Source organism: Asparagus officinalis, chromosome 5 (assembly GCF_001876935.1).
Source record: "Asparagus officinalis chromosome 5, Aspof.V1, whole genome shotgun sequence".
In the NCBI taxonomy this organism is placed as follows: Eukaryota; Viridiplantae; Streptophyta; class Magnoliopsida; order Asparagales; family Asparagaceae; genus Asparagus; species Asparagus officinalis.
The window spans coordinates 10234749-10251852 of record NC_033798.1 but is presented as its reverse complement, the minus strand read 5'-3'; the positions used below and the strand labels follow the sequence as shown (position 1 = coordinate 10251852).

Below are 17104 nucleotides of genomic sequence, written 5' to 3'. Positions count from 1 at the left end.
AATGTTCGACCTGAACGTGACGTCATCATCGGCGGCGGCGGCGGAGGCGGGCGGAGAAGACGGCGCGGAAGCGGCGGAGCGAGAGGATTCGTCACGTCGAGCTCGTCGGCGTGCTCAATGCCGAATCTCGAGCGCCGCCGGCGATGAGGAGTCTTGCTCCACTAAGGAGCTAGGGTTTCAGTTCGAGATTTTGAAGGGTCGGAGGGGTTTCGCTACGAAGGAGCTGTTGCCTGCGGGCGGCGAACGTGCCCGCGGAGGTGAGGCACGTGCCGCACGTGCAGAAGCAGAAGCAGGTGAAGGGTGGCGGGGCGAACAAGGCCGGAGGAGCTCGTAGTATAGAGGGGTTACTTTTTATAGGAGGACTGGGAGATGGGAGTCTCATATTTGGTCTGTTTATTTTTCAATTTATTTTATTTTGTTAAATTGGTGTATTTTGTTTTGATTCTACTGAAATTTCTAATATTTTTCAGTTTTCTTTTCTTTCTTTCTGTTTTTTTTTGAATGTTTTTGTTCAGGGATTGTGGCAAACAGGTCTATTTGGGTAATGGGTTTGATTCACTTGATTAAATTTTGTTCACAATTGTTTGATTTGAGCTTATTTAGATTTATTTTTTGTGATTTTAGGAGGATTTGATACTGCTCATGATGCTGCCAGGTTAGTTTTTTTCTTACCTAATGAATACATGTAGTACGCGTGTTTGCTCGGGTAATCGTAATTGAGATTGTATTTCTTGTTTTTGATACGTAGGGCATATGATCGAGCTGCAATCAAGTTTCGAGGGGTTGATGCCGATATAAACTTCAATCTTAGTGACTACGATGAGGATCTGAAACAGGTGATGTGGGTGATTTGAGCTTGGGTGGAGGAAAAGTGGGTTGATTATGTGTTGAATGTTGTTGATTTTATTTGTTTTAGATTAGGAATTTGACTAAGGAGGAGTTTGTTCACATACTGAGACGTCAGAGCAATGGGTTTTCGAGGGGGAGCTCGAAGTATCGAGGGGTGACTCTTCATAAGTGTGGTCGATGGGAGGCTCGGATGGGCCAATTCCTTGGCAAGAAGTATGAATCTTTCATTTCCCTCAATTGTTTTGATTGTTTCCTAAAAAGTTGTAGAAAACTTTTTTACCAATTCAAATACATATTAAGTTCATTGTTGCTCGGATTCAACATATATAAATATAGAATAAAAATGATGATTGTATAAATTTCTAGTAAGATATTGTATAATGTATAATTCCATGCATTCTTATGTGAGAATGAAAAGAATAATTTCGGATTTGAAGAACTTGAAGAAAAAGAAGTTTTTTGACACACTTTTTTCCCCACAGAAAAAACTCAACTATAATAAAGTTTTCTATTCCACAAGAATGTCTATCATGCTTAATTTCTTTACTTTAATCTGTATGTCTTATTTGTCAAAAGGTATCCAGTTGGGACAGTGCATGGCATTTAATGTGCACGAAATAGATGTCAACCATTGGGTCCATGCACGAGTCCTGATGTCCAATGATCTAACGGTTGACATCCACTTGGTACACATTTAATTCCATGCACACAGGACGATTTGATACTTTCTCCTTATTTCTACCCTTTATTAAGTTAGTTTTTTCTTCATCCAATTGTCTTTTTACGTAAAGTATTATGTATGTTAGGTGTGGACAACCCAAGAATTTGGGTGACTAATATAGAATAGGGTGCATCAAGGTTATGGTGAGTGAGGGAGGAAGAAAAGGATTTGGAAACCCCAATTTTTACCAATGAGAAACTGATGCTTGCATGCAGGTACATGTACCTTGGGTTATTCGACAGTGAAATAGAAGCTGCAAGGTCCTACAAAGATTTGGATTTATTTAGTTTTTAGCTGTGAAATTCTTTGAGGTTTCAGTTTTTTATTGTTCGTCTTCCAATATGACTCATGTGTTTCTTTTCTCGTTGTTGGCTATCAGGGCTTATGACAAAGCAGCTATCAAGTGTAATGGAAGGGAGGCTGTGACAAATTTCGAGCCAAGTTCTTATGAAGCTGATAGTGAAGGTACTGGTCCTTTATGGTTTTCTTCTTTAAGTTGCAATAGATTCAATTATTGTCTTTATTTGAGCTGATTCATGTTGATCTTTAATCATTTGGTAGCTATTGGTCATGGCCTTGATCTGAACTTGAGTATTTCTCAACCGAATGTTGGTAGTCCAAAGAAGAGCAATCACCCGATGGGTCTCCAATTCCATTTTGGCTCTATTGAAGGTTCTGATGCAAAAAAAGCTAGGGTAATAACCCGCAACTACATAATATTTGACGGATAATAATTTTCTTTTGTGTAAATAAGTAAAATGGACATCATGTTGAACTATTTAGCTCAATTGTCGCTTCTTTAATCAATGAAATAATAATGGGTTGGAGCCAAGGACAAACGTAGCATCTTAGATCATGATTTGGTTTTAATCATAATTCATAAGTTGATGCGCAAAAGGGATACCTGCAGACTTTCAAATTATTTTGCGATTCTAATTTGTTTATTTCTTTCTTCATCCAGATTGACAATCATCCATACATTCTCGGTGGTCAGCCACATATACCTGTGGTGACATCTGAGCATCCCCAAGTATGGGCTTCTCTACGCCCCAGTTTCTATCCCTCTACAGAGGTACATTCTACCATTTTTTCACGTTGCAATTTTCATGTATACTAAATTTCTTGATGTCCATTGACTCGTATATTTACTGCAAATACCAATGTCGAAATTCAGCCTGAAATATATTTTCTAGAATATCTAACAATGAAAGGATCACAGCGCTCAATATACTATAGTAGAATGGGGTCAATCCCACATTTTAGCAAGAAGCTTTGGTTTCACATTAAAATCAATAACTTAAATATCTGCTTGCACCTTTGAAACTGTGAGGCACTCAGCAAGAGTATCCCAGTTCTTGATGCCAATAATATTCTTTAAGGCAATTATCTTACCGTTCTCTGTTTACAGAGAAAAATTTCAACTTTGCATGATCTTCAGTCTGTTTGTACTTAGCTCATAGCCCATCAAAGATCCTCTAGAATTTTCCAGGGCGGGGAATTCCATCCTTCCACTGCGGATGTGGGGATTAAGCTTGTGTTGGGGATTATGGTGCACACAAACGTTGGGGATTATGGTGCACAAACAACTGCACCCAGTAAGTTCCATGAGCAACAAAAGCAACAAAAAGAGTTTTCTATGTGGTTCGGCCAAATTTGCCTACATCCACAGTCTCTCATCCTTTATCTTCACAAATCAATACAGCCAATACAATTGATACAAGTGGTACAAATTATGCAAGGACAAACTTGAAAAGCCTTGCACATCTTACATCTTCAAGGAATCCAAGAACAATGATCACTCAAAAGCTCCATGAGGCTAACCATCACACTACATTTCAAAGACCTCGAGACATCGATCACTCAAAAGTTCTAAGAGGATCCTCCCTCTCTACAAGAGGATAACTTTTTCAACACTAACACACCGTTTTTATAACTTTTTTCCTTTACTATTTTCAATGACCAATTTGGCAATTTTCAAGAGCAACCTTCAAGCTTCAATGCATGCATCCTCCTATGGTCAACATTGCATTTATCTACCTCATTTTGAGATCCGGGAGAATCCTAGTAATTCCTCCCTCGAACCAAATCTCCAACACCTCAATGTGACTATCTGTTTTCAACACCGACCGTGCACCTCCATCGGTCATCACGTCTCTGTTGGTCGCCACTTCTTTGCCAATATTGGTGAGCCACCATTGTGATTGCCCTCCATTACCAATTGCCATAGCTAGTCTTATGCATTTATCTACCTCATTTTGAGATCCGGGAGAATCCCAACAATTCCTCCCTCGAAACAAATCTTCAATACCTCAATGTGACTAGTTGTTTTCAGCACTGACCACGCACCTCCATCGATCGTCACGTCTCTGTCAGTCGTCCCTTCTCTGCTAATGTCGGTGAGCTACCATTGTGATTGCCCTCCATTACCAATCGCCATAGCTGGTCTTCAAGGCTCATTGCCACCGTCCATGACCCCTTGCCATTGCCACACCACCGTCCAGTTGTTGCACACGCTTCCTCCTCAATGCGACATCACTGCATTGCCTCTCCTTGGTTCTTGCCTTGCATGCATTTCCGCTTACTGTTGCACGCCTTGGATCTTTCACTGCACTGTTATCCATCTCTTTCAGGGCCACCACACACACAAATTTGCACCATGAGATGCTAATACTCCCAAGACTACAATCGCTTCATTCAACGATATCTTCGGCCTCCAATTGTTGGCAACGACATTGCAAATGACTCTTCCATCTTGCTTTACAAACTTCTCCCTACAGTACACTCCATCCTTCTCAAAAACTCGGACAACCTCATCTCTGATATGACTGTTGGGGATTAGGGGTGGGCAAAAACCCAAAAAAAACCGGTTCAACCGAAAAAATCGCCCGAAAAAGCGGACCGGTTAACCGAACCGGATTAAATGGATTGGAAGAAGACTCTAAACCGTCTGAACCGAATTAAACCGGATTGGATCCGGTTTGAACCCCTGAACCGCCCGAAAAAAACCGAACCGAATTTTCTAATATAAATACTGAAAAATCCCTAACCCTAACTATTTCTGGACTATTTGCATGGTTTGTAACTAAGTAACTCTTTAATGAGTTTATTATTGTGGTATGGTATGTACTTGTTGATATGGTTTGCGCTCATTTCACTGATTTTAGTTTTTTTGTTAGCTGTGACAATGGTGTTACTTCAAACAAGCTCCACATTTTATTGTTTGGGGAAAAAAAATTAAGTAGACAAAATGGACAAATAATGATACTTCATCAGAAATTAATAGGCAATGATCTTAGGTGTGGACAGATTTTTGTGAATTGGAAGTAATTCGGCCCAAAACCGAAACCGATTCGAACCGATCCGAATTTCGGTTGGGCCGAATATTCGGATGAAGGGGAAAATTTTGGATCTGGATGAGAGTTTTGAGAATTCGAAAATTTTGGATTGGATGCGAATTGGGCTTAAAACCGACCCGAACCGAATATGCCCAGTCCTATTGGGGATTATGGAACACACAAACAATTGCACACGATAAAGAGCGCAACAATACAGAACATTGTTTACGTGGTTCGGCCAAACTTGCCTACATTCGTGGTCTCTCATCCAATATCTTCACAACCTAATACAACCAATTCAAGTGATACAAGAGATACAAGTTTTGCATGGACAGACTTAAAAGTCCTCGCACATCTCACATTTCTCAAGGAATCCGAGAATACTGATCACTCAAGAGCTCCGAGAGGCCAACCATCACACCATATTTTTCAAGAGTTCGAAGAGGATCCTCCCTCTCTACAAGAGGGAAAGACTTTTTCAACACTAACACACCCTTTTTATAGCCCCTCTCCTTTTCTATTTTCAATTACGAATTAATACTCCTGGCAATTTCCAAGAGCATTCTTCAAGCTTCCCATGTATGCATCCTTTAAACTTCTACGCTAAACATGCATTTTCTACCTCATTTGGAGATTTGGGGAGAAACCCAACAGCTCTTCATCTATTATAGAATTAAAATCTCAGCTAACTACTCTCCATGCAATTCGAAACCACGTATATCATGCAGTAGATGCTAGTAGATGTTTTATTTTTATATTTCCTAGCACTAACTCAGAACTTTGAACTTATGGTGAAAGTTGAGGGTTAAATTTTTTATTCTGCCATGTCTTCACATGTTGAGATTCTCTTTCAAATTCAGAAACTATTAATTTTCAGAAAATATATCAATTTAGTCTCTAATGCAGATGATTTATTGTTTTCATCCTCAAATTAACACAGTCCGACATGGGATTAGTGCATATACAACTTTAATATACAACTTTACAGGACTTTTTATGCAATAAACTTGATTATCAGATAGAAATACATAGTTAAGTGACCAACCAGTGATCTCTATTTATCCCATATCATTAATGCCCTGTTTGGATGGAGGGTAGAGAGGGGGAGGGGAAGAGAAATGCAGCTTTCACCTTGTTTGGGAGTTTTTTTAAGGAGGGTAGAGAGGAGGAAGGAAGGGGAACGGAGGGTAAAATTGTTTGGTTTTCTTTCCCCCCAAATTTGGGCGGTAGAGGAGGGTAAAGGAGGGTAAAGGGGTGTAATAACATTCTTATCCCCATCAAAACAAATAAAATGGCTGATGTGTTATTAGTATAAAGTCATTTATGTAAATTTACATATATTTACTTCCTTTCACCTTCATTCACCTTACTCAACTCCCAAACAACATATTACAATTCTCTTCCCTTCCCTTCCATTCCCTTCCCGTTGTTTACCTTTACTCAACTCCCAAACAACATATTACAATTCTCTTCCCTTCCCTTCCATTCCCTTCCCGTTGTTTACCTTCCCTTCCCTTAGTAAACTCCCAAACACACCATAAGAGATCTATGTATTTATGTAGTATATATCTCTCTCTATCCAAATCTCCAATAGCAGTATAAATGGCATATAATTTGAAATTCAGACAATGAAGCTGTGTTATTGTCTTCTCTTGTTTTGACATTTACTTCTCTTTTCAATCAAAATTTCCCTCTTTTAATCTAGTTCGAGATTCCAATGACTTAGTAATTTTCATAAAACAGGAAAGGGCACCAGAGAAGAGGCCGATCATTGGTTTGCCTTCTATCTCCAACTTGACATGGCAAAAGCCTCTGTTATCTTCTGCAGCATCATCAGGATTCTCCACTGTCACAGCCAAAACTACCACAGGTCCTCCACCGACCACCAATTATTATTATTTGCGGAGCTGAAGGCACTCGAAAACTCATTCCAAAGGTGCAAACATGGTTATATGTGTGTGTGTATATGCATGTATTCATGTACGTGAGACAATATATTTAACATGTTATATGTGTGTGTATATGCATGTGTTCATGTACGTGAGATATTGAACATATTATACTAAAAACACCTATGCTAGAAACTTGGAGGCAAAGCGAAGGATATTGTTATGTAAAGTAATAAACCAGGGTGGTGCATGTTTTCATTAACATCATACGTATCGTATGCATTACTGTATATTTCCGATTGTACTAAAATTTCATACTATTTTGTTATTGAAATCAGTGTTCTTATGTGTGTGTGTGTGTGTGTGTACACACACACACGGGCATTATCCATGTTCTTGTATCCAAATGTCCTAGAATGAACATGCCATTGCTTTTTATAAGGAAAGCAAAGGGTAACTACCTTCTGTTTCGTGCTTGTCTTGCTTCTGGCTTTAAAAGATGATGAACTTAGCCGAGTTCTTCTGAGTCCTTGCTGCCACTTGCTTTATTATTATTTTTTTGTTGGATTTTTTTACTCCAAAGAAACAATGGCTGGGGCCCTTAGCTTTTGTTGGCCTAGTTTTATGCCTCATGTAGGTGCTAACTCAAGGAGCTGTTTACATAAGTTGGTGAATGGTATTAATCAAAATTGACTGAATCATCTTTGCTTCATGAATCATGGCACCTGGGGCATAGTTTTATATTAGTGAGAACTAGAGTAAAACTATCCTAAACTTAAGTGGACTAAAGTCTTTGCCCACGTACCTTTTTTATTGGATTTGCTTTGAGATTGTGTTGACGTGCGATGGATCTTGAGAAGTGTGTATTGCGCATCTACACGCGAGAAAATCCAAAAAAAAAAAAAAAAGCTAGCGAATATAGCCGTCAGTCCACTTAACTTTATAGGAGCATTTCACTGAAAAAAATTATTTGATGATCATGAAAATTGACCTAGCAAGTTTAAAAAAAAAAAAAGCTTGGAGCATGAATAATGGCATTTGCGGTCTTCATGAGATTATATTGGATCTCTTTTCTTCATGTGTTACTCTTAGCTTCAACGATAGACCTTTGAAAGAGAAGGGTGTGGTCCTATAATTCCAAATGGATGAGGAAAATGACATTCACACCTACAATTTCCCTATCAATCTTATATTCACACCATCAAACAAACTTTTAATGTACGTAGAGAAAAGTTATTTATTTCGCACTGTTGTCTTCAACTCTTTTGGTACAAAAAATGACATGCAACTTCTATTGGGAACTTGGGATTAACCATTATAGGAAAGGGGATAAAAGAACTGTTACCTTTATTTTATCCTTTTTATTCCAAGGACTTTCAACAAAATACTAAAATATAAGTAGTATGATCACCAGTCACAGGATAAGATAGGGATTAACGCCACTAACAATCATTTCGATAGAGTCGAATGATTCCATGCTCTATTTATTTATCTCCGTAATTGTATCTTAGCATGACTCATAATCATTAGCTTAAGAACCAAATCGAATCCATACTTAATTTAACAAAGATTTTATCAAGAAGATCTAGTATTCCGCAGAGCGTGATTATTTAAACCCAACTAATCAATAATTAAGCATAAAATTTATCAACCTTTAACCAGCCTATCACCAAAGAGAACCAAACAATTACGACTGTCCAAAAGTAGCTAACATCCAAAAGGCAAACACCTTAAAAAACAACCAACAAATGAGAACAAAAATGGACTGATCGAGAGACGGTGTACTTAAGCGGTTTTACAATATTATTCCCTTAAATTTTTAATATCATTATTAGGTCCCCGGTTCTTCTAAGTTGTTCATTAGCCCCTCAAATCATTAAAGTCGGTACATTAACTCTTCAATTCTTATAATTTTTCCAAATTAGTCCCTCTTTCACAAGTGAAAGTAGCAAAGATATAAAGATCGTGGACGTAGTAGAAATTTTTATGTTTTAAGGGGCTAATACAGGAAGAAACAGATATTTGATAATTCACATAATTACACCCGCCCACCTAGCCATCCAACTTATCCTCTGCCCTAAAAGTCAAGAGTGGAGGCATCGACTATCAAAATATAAGAATTGACAGGAACTAATAGCAATTTCAAGTGTTTAATAAGCGTTTAAGGAAATAAGAGGCTGAGAGTGACTAGTGAAAGTAGGAAGGTGACTTATAGTTCTTACTTTATGAGTTTATTTTATTGAAAGTGCACGCGAAACTAAAATATAAAAAATATGCTACATTAAATAGATTTAATGTATATTCAACTTTTCATAAAAAGTACAGATGTCAAATGAAAGTGCATAGGTAAGAGTTTTATTATATCTTTCTATTTTTTTTCTTCATGAATAACACTTATTTTTATTCAGTGCTGTAGGCCCCGAAATCTGTTTATTCGGCACATATTGGAGTTCAGAATATTTTCTTGATAGCTTTCTAGATTAGTCCTAAAATGTTTACTATTTTTCAATTACGGGTGATTATATCAAAAATAATTTTTTGTAGAGTGTTTTTTTAATTGTTAATAAAATAAAAGAACAATTTTACCTAGTACATATGACTTGTTTTGAATTCCCTTTTTTCCCCCTTAAAGTTACTGAAAATCCTTGGATTTTAGATAAATAAAAGGAAAATTGTGTCAATGCCCCAATAATAATAACCTCATGTGACATGGTCCTTCCACATTTTCCCCTTTTGGATCAAACCCAAAATAACTGCATTTAATGTGTCCGGGCCTCTCCACGTCAGCCATATAGAATCAAAGGTACTGTATTTTTGCAATAAACCCTAAATTGTCCTTCTCCTTCTTCCCAGACCTAGCGCCCCCCTCAAGACTTTTCATGAGCGAAAGTCAAATCCCATTAATGGCGATCTGATGGGGGGATTGGAGAAAAATTTCCCCCTATTTTTCTCTATCATGAGCAATAAGTCTCTAGTTAATTGTTTAGGATTTTTGTTTTTCAATACTCCTATTGTCCCAAAATTCTCTCCGTTACTCCTTCTACCCTCCCTTCATAATGGCTGAGAAGGCTATCATCTGCATGGTCTCCTCAGGTGATAAAGCAGTTTCTTAAAGATTAACTCTTCAACCACTATGATGGAACTCAAATTTGATGTGTCAGAGATGTTAAAACTTCCATACGATTCTTTATCGTTAGCAAACAAAGATGAAACAAACGGTAATTTCACTTTTCCTATTGAGAATGAAGATGATCTGTTGTCTATGGTGGAGCATCCATAACTGTTGGAAATTTATCAAATAATTAAGATTATAGCATGCAGATAAATCCGAAATTAAAATAAACAAGGGATAAGAAATTCAGGCCTGACGGGAGCAGTCGTGTATTCACTGCCCTAGAAGATTAAGAACCCGCCTATCGCCCTGGCACAGATGGTTCCCTCCCCCCTAGCGGTAAAAACCCCCGGAAACGGCCGGCCTCTACACTCGGGCGAGAGTGCAGAGCTTCAGCTCAGATGGAGGAAGTTGCCCATAAAATAAAACTAAAATGTAGATGAAAATAATATGTAGGGGAGAGAAGAAAAACAAGAGAAACTTGTTGTATATTTTTCTTCTTATTATTTTGAGCTCAACATACGGATATATATATAGGGTTGGAAAAGACGTTACAAAACCCGTAATTAATTCCGTAACGTTCGTCATAAATTTTGTAACGTTCCCCATAATTATATAGCCGTTACACATATTTTTAATTGCTAATTAAAACATGTTTTAATTATAAAACTTTATTACTATTCATGAAGGCAAAATTGTCTTTTCTTAACAAAATATCTAACAGTCCCCCCCAAAAGGCAATATTGACTGAAGACTCAGAAATCAATAAATAAATCAAGAAATCATAAAACAAATATAGGTTGGGCAACCTTACGTATCGTGAATTCGGGAAAGGTAGCTTTCGGCTTTGAACCTTTCCTTAGTGAGTTCATCGCCACCTGAGGGACATAATGGACTAGGCCTTGAATTAGGCCCCTTTAATCAGGTATTGATGAAAACACACACAATACGCTTCATCTATTGAGCAAAGCGGGCTGAGCGTTAAAGGCCATGCTCACAATAAACCGACTCATGAGAGTTTCTAGGGGTTAGTCCAGCCCCCCCTAATCGCGGCCATCACGGTTCCTCTCACGTAGGTAAGTCCTCAAAGGGTACTACAGCTGTTTATTTAATACCCCCACAATACACGCGTTGGACTTATTAAGAGTAAAACTCAGCCTAGCCAGCTGTATCATAAGAGCATCGTCATCATAGAGAAGGGGTAGTAGCAAATGCTACATAATGATATATAAATATATCTAGGTCGATGCTCCACACGAGTGTCACTAGTCCAGCTTGTTTCTACCACATTGAACCGACATTGGGACTACGTCTCCAAATAAGGGTTGGGTTGCCGCTGTCAGTGACCTCATCTATGGGCTTAACCCCATCTCCCTCGATGAATCCAGAACCACACTCCTGGATAATCCCTTAGTCAAAGGGTCATCAAGATTCTTTTCACAGACTTTACAAAGTCTAGAATCATAACTTTGCCTAGCAGGCGTTGTATTTATTTATCAAGTTCTTATTTTGTAATTAGTCCATCATATTGTTTGAAATTGACATTAGGTCATGATCTATGATCATAAAAGATCATAGTCTATGTCTGAAGAGATTGACCTTAATATCTGAACATTTCAAACTAATGTGGAACTAAAAATTCTGCAGTTATGCATATGCACATACATGAATGAAATTAATAATAGATACATGCAGAGCATAATAGGATTTCGTATCTTAAAATATATTTTCGTATCTTAAAATATATTTCATACTTCATAATTCAAATGCATAAAATTTTTAAAATTCTTCTATTATAAGAGGTTACAAATTGGTTGCCTACAAAGGAGACCGTCCAAATTTAAATCGGTTGCCTACAAATGAGACCTTCCAAATTTAAATTGGTTGTCTACAAAAGAGACCTTCCAAATTTATGTTGCCATTTTCTAGTACCACCTCTTATACAAATAATAATAATAATAAAATTATTATTTGTACATACGTGCTTTAAATTTTACAAGTGCATTCTTGCATAAAACCTTATAATTAATCATGTAACAAATGCAAGTTATCTAAAAAGACATATGAACATTTATTACAATATTCATCAAAATGCAATAAAAGTGATAAACTTTACATTTGAAGATTTAAAATATAATCCACCATATAAAATAGAATTTTAAAAAATGCTCCTCTTTGATTTGGTTCGCTCATATACTGATCATTTATCATTAGGCAATATATGATGCAAGAAACATAATTAAATAAATACATATGAATTTTTTCTCATAATTCCGGACCTCTTATTCTAAACCAAAAACTCCTAAAGCAAAAGATTAAAGTTTTACTCGGGTAGTTAGCCAGGTAAGGATAGTAATAGAAACCAAAAACTCCTAAAGCAAAAGATTAAAGTTTTACTCGGGTAGTTAGCCAGGTAAGGATAGTAATAGAGGTTGATCAAAGATCAATTAAGTACCTCGTTCCTTGCAGAGCGCGTTACGCAACTCCTAAACCTTGCCTTAGACACCAACTAATCTAAGAAAACTTGAACCGGTTCACTCAATGAGTTTTTGTATCAGAATATAAAAATGCTTTATAGGCCCATAAAAGTAAATTACATTGATAGATATACCTGCTACAGACAACTTCCACATAAGTTATAGAACAAATCTGCATTCACTTTTTACCACCTTCTGTACTAAGCTTATTAGATGCATAAACACTCCAAAGTATGGAATTATTAATAGAAGGCACCATATTGATAGCTTAAAGAAATGAAAGCATTAACTATATGTAAATGAAATTTCCCAAATTTAAACATCAAATACATGATACATGTTAGCAAATTGATGATGACTCCTACAAAAATAATTACCAAAATAATTAGCAATATGCAGAAGGTGCACATGGCACATGTAATTAACATTCACCTTCATCCCTTAAAATAAACATATCCAACAATAATCAAATCCATACGAATCTCATCAAACATGAGATAACTGAATGTTATGTCAGTGAAGTTGCTCATGAACTAATTATAGAGTAATACATCATGTCATTGGATACCAATCAAATTTCCTCGTGGAGACATTTGTTCTGCATAATCCTACAAGTCAGAGGGCTAAAGATTTGTTAAATGTAGACTTGCTTATCGGGAGTGTTGACTTAATCTTGTTTAACAAAACAACCATAGAAGGGTCTACATATAGAATCCTATACAAGGCTATAAAGATGATGCAGAGAAATTAACTTTTCTCCAGAACAATACTGATACAAAAATCATAATAATACTTTGAGTATATAGTTTAAAAAAAATCAGAATTATGGTGTAACTACTGCATGACTATACTTATTGCACTGGTGTCCTGATGGTTAATATTAACATACTGAACTACGATAAAGATATATTCAATGTCCAGAGTTCATACTCTTACAAAAGAAGACCTCTGGTTAATTGTAATTAAAATTAATTAGCAGTAATGAACAACAATTAAATGAATTCAATAAATGCAGTAATTGACAGAAATTAAAGCAATTAATTACAACATTTAATTAAATTAACAGAACAAAAAAAAATGTGATGAACAGTAACGAAATAGTTTTCTCAGTGAACAGTAAACAGATTTTTAATGAACAAGGAAAATGATTCTCTATGTAAACAGAAAGAAGTATATATTTTTCGGATTTAAATCAAAAGCTATAAACTTCTTAATCTTCTAGATTGTTGGAAATTTATCAAATAATTAAGATTATAGCATGCAGATAAATCCGAAATTAAAATAAACAAGGGATAAGAAATTCAGGCCTGACGGGAGCAGTCGTGTATTCACTGCCCTAGAAGATTGAGAACCCGCCTATCGCCCTGGCGCAGATGGTTCCCTCCCCCCTAGCGGTAAAAACCCCCGGAAACGGCCGGCCTCTACACTCGGGCGAGAGTGCAGAGCTTCAGCTCAGATGAAGGAAGTTGCCCATAAAATAAAACTAAAATGTAGATGAAAATAATATGTAGGGGAGAGAAGAAAAACAAGAGAAACTTGTTGTATATTTTTCTTCTTATTATTTTGAGCTCAACATACGGATATATATATAGGGTTGAAAAAGACGTTACAAAACCCGTAATTAATTCCGTAACGTTCGTCATAAATTTTGTAACGTTCCCCATAATTATATAGCCGTTACACATATTTTTAATTGCTAATTAAAACATGTTTTAATTATAAAACTTTATTACTATTCATGAAGGCAAAATTGTCTTTTCTTAACAAAATATCTAACAATAACAACGAGCAAATTCGACAAGACCCTTAAGTTATTAGATTTTTTGATGTTAAGTTCAATGCTTATGATGTTAAATCTAATGAATTGGAACTTAAATCCAAGGGCTTTTATGTTAAGTCATTTGGGTTGAATAATAAGCCTAAATGTAGAAAGTTAAGTGAAATTGATTATATGTTATGTCTAACTTCTAGTATGTTAACTGCAAGTGAGAACAAGTTAAGTCCAAAGCGTTCTATGTTAAGTCTAATTCCTAGTATGTTAACTGCAAGTAAGAATATGTTAAGTCCAAAGCGTTGTATGTTAAGTCTAATTCCTAGTATGTTAACTGCAAGTAGTTGCATGTTAAGTCCAAAAAGTTGTATGTTAACTCTAATTTGTAGTATATATATTAACTACAAGTTGTTACATGTTAAGTTTAAAGTGTGGTACGTTAAGTCTAAATTGTAGTATGTTAAGTGCAAATCGTTACATGTTAACTCTAATTTGTGTGTTGTCAAATCTATATCTGTTTAGTGTTAACTCAAATTGGTTCAATGACTCAAATTGATTCGATGTTAAGTCTTGTTTAGTTTTGATTATCTGTTTAGTTTTTATTATTGGTTTAGTTTTTGATTATTTGTTTATTTTCTAAACATTTTGCAGCGTTGCCATCAATTTGAACTCAAAAAGTAAAGATTGTGGTTGTCCGACGTCAACGTCCACATGTGTTTCAGATAAGACATATGTATCAGATAGAATTCCCAATGATAATCCTTCTGGTGACAATCTTATGATGATTGATGACGTGGTTAGCAAATCAGAGGGATTCCTGCTTGGTAGCACGCTGCTTTAATTGATGAGAGACAACTGTTTGACAGTGCGAAAGAATTAAGATTAGCTTTGCTATGCAATTCTATGGCCAAAAGTTGCACGTGAATGTTATTTCTCTCCACCTAGAAATCAAACTAGACTTGCTATAAAAAGGTTCATGAACAAGCACAATTGTGAGCAGCATGGTAATAATGCCGATCAATCTAGGGCCTCCTGAAAATTCATTGCGACCCAATTACAACCCATGTTGAAGGTCCGATCGGAAATACGTCCTATTGATGTCAAAAAAGAGTTTCTAAGTTCATGTGCGTTGAGGGTTGAATATAGTAAGATATGGTGGGGTAAAAAAAGAGCACAAGAACAATTATATGATGATGCTTATGAGGCCTATGATCAATTACGATGGTAAAGGATAATATCTGCCCATATATGAACTAATTTCATGTATGGAGTATAAGTAATTACATGCTAAGTCAAATTATTTCATGTTAATTGCAAAATGATTAATTTTTTAAGTCTAATTTGGTGTATGTTAACTGCAATCTGTTACATGTTAAGTCTAATTTCTTGTATACTAAGTGTAATGAATTATATGTTATGTCTAATTTTCTGTATGTTAACTGCAAGTCATTAGATGTTATGTCTAAAGCAGTGTATGTGAAGTCCAATTTATTGTATGTTAAATGTAACCTGTTACATATTAAGTTTAATTTCCTGTATGTTAACTGTAACTCGTTACAGGTTTGTGGTCCATACCCATGTTAAATGCAAAACGTTTGACGTTAAGTCTATACTATTTCCTGTTAATTTAAAGTTCTTTCCTGTTATATGTGAATCCTAAATCAAATGTTGTATGCTGCTTAGTCTAATTTGGTTTCTGTTAAATCTAACACTTCTTTTTCCAAATTGTAGGTATGTAGACAATGTTAAGGAGACAAACCCAGATAGCTATATTCATATTGAACAAAGTGAGGGAAGGTTTACAAGACTATTATTTGCTATGTTGCTTGCATAAATGGTTTTTTGCATGGATGTCAACCACTTATATTTTTGGATGTGACCTTCCTGAAAGATTGATTCAAAGGTATACTCCTCAGTGCTGTAGAATACGATGGAAATCAATGGATATTTTTGCTAGCATATTGCATATGTGATAACCAAAATAACATTAACTGGAAGTGGTTCTTACAAGGTTTATGGTCAATACTCTATGAAGGGCTATTTTTATACTTGTTTTTGATGTTATATTCAATGTTTATAATGCGCCCAATCCAAGTATGATTATGGACCCAATCCAAGTCAAAATTAACAATTTTCTTTTTTTCCAGCTTTAGCATTAGGGATAGAAAATATTTCATTATCAACATCATAATAACTCAACACCAGCTCAAGTGTTGGACGATCAAGTGCAGGAGCGCCAAAATCAAATATAATACTCAAAAATATGGATCCACCATGCATCCCTGTGCCATTAACATATCTTTAGGGCATGACGTTTTATATATTCATAATATGCCCAAATACTGGCAATTGGGCTAATTTCTGCTAGATCACCAATCTTTTTTCTAAAAATAAATTCAAATGTACAAGTTAATTAGACTTAACATGAACTGATATTAGACTTAACAGGAACTGAAATTAGACTTAACATGAAATTGAACTTAGCATGAAATTAGATTTAAAATAAGTTGAATTAGACTTAACAAGAAATAAATTAGACTCATGAACTGAAATTAGACTTAACATGAATTAAAATTAGACTTAATATGAACTAAAATTAGATTTAGCATGAACTAACATTAGACTTAATATGAACTAAAATTATACTTAGTATGAATCAATTTGGACTTAACATGAAATTAGACTTAAAATAAGTTTAATTAGACTTAATAGGGAACAAATTAGACTTAATAGAAATTAAATTAGACTTAACAGGAATTAAAATTAGACTCAGATGATTTCCCTTGAAACACAGTTTAGTTAACATAACGCTTTGTTTATTTAACATGTATTTCATTAAACTCAAGTTAATACTCATGTATAGGATTAGAATTAACATGAAACTCAATTCAGTTATCATAAAACTCATTTTAAATAACATGAAACTCTGGTTAATTCTCATGTATAGGAT

At 35.6% G+C, this 17104-nt stretch overlaps 1 protein-coding gene across 2 annotated transcripts; it reads left to right on the top strand.

Moving 5' to 3' along the window:
• LOC109843162 (ethylene-responsive transcription factor RAP2-7-like) lies at positions 85-7140 on the top strand. 2 transcript variants are annotated; one of them, XM_020412095.1, is made up of 10 exons: positions 85-387; positions 471-541; positions 625-655; positions 749-836; positions 917-1062; positions 1786-1830; positions 1950-2035; positions 2132-2265; positions 2532-2642; positions 6649-7140. In XM_020412095.1, exons 2-10 carry the CDS (start codon positions 502-504, stop codon positions 6814-6816), a joined length of 849 nt encoding a protein of 282 aa, XP_020267684.1. In that variant the 5' UTR covers positions 85-387; positions 471-501; the 3' UTR covers positions 6817-7140. The 2 variants fall into 2 exon arrangements, with proteins under 2 accessions (XP_020267684.1, XP_020267685.1); XM_020412096.1 differs by lacking the exon at positions 1786-1830 and having other exon boundaries at positions 342-387.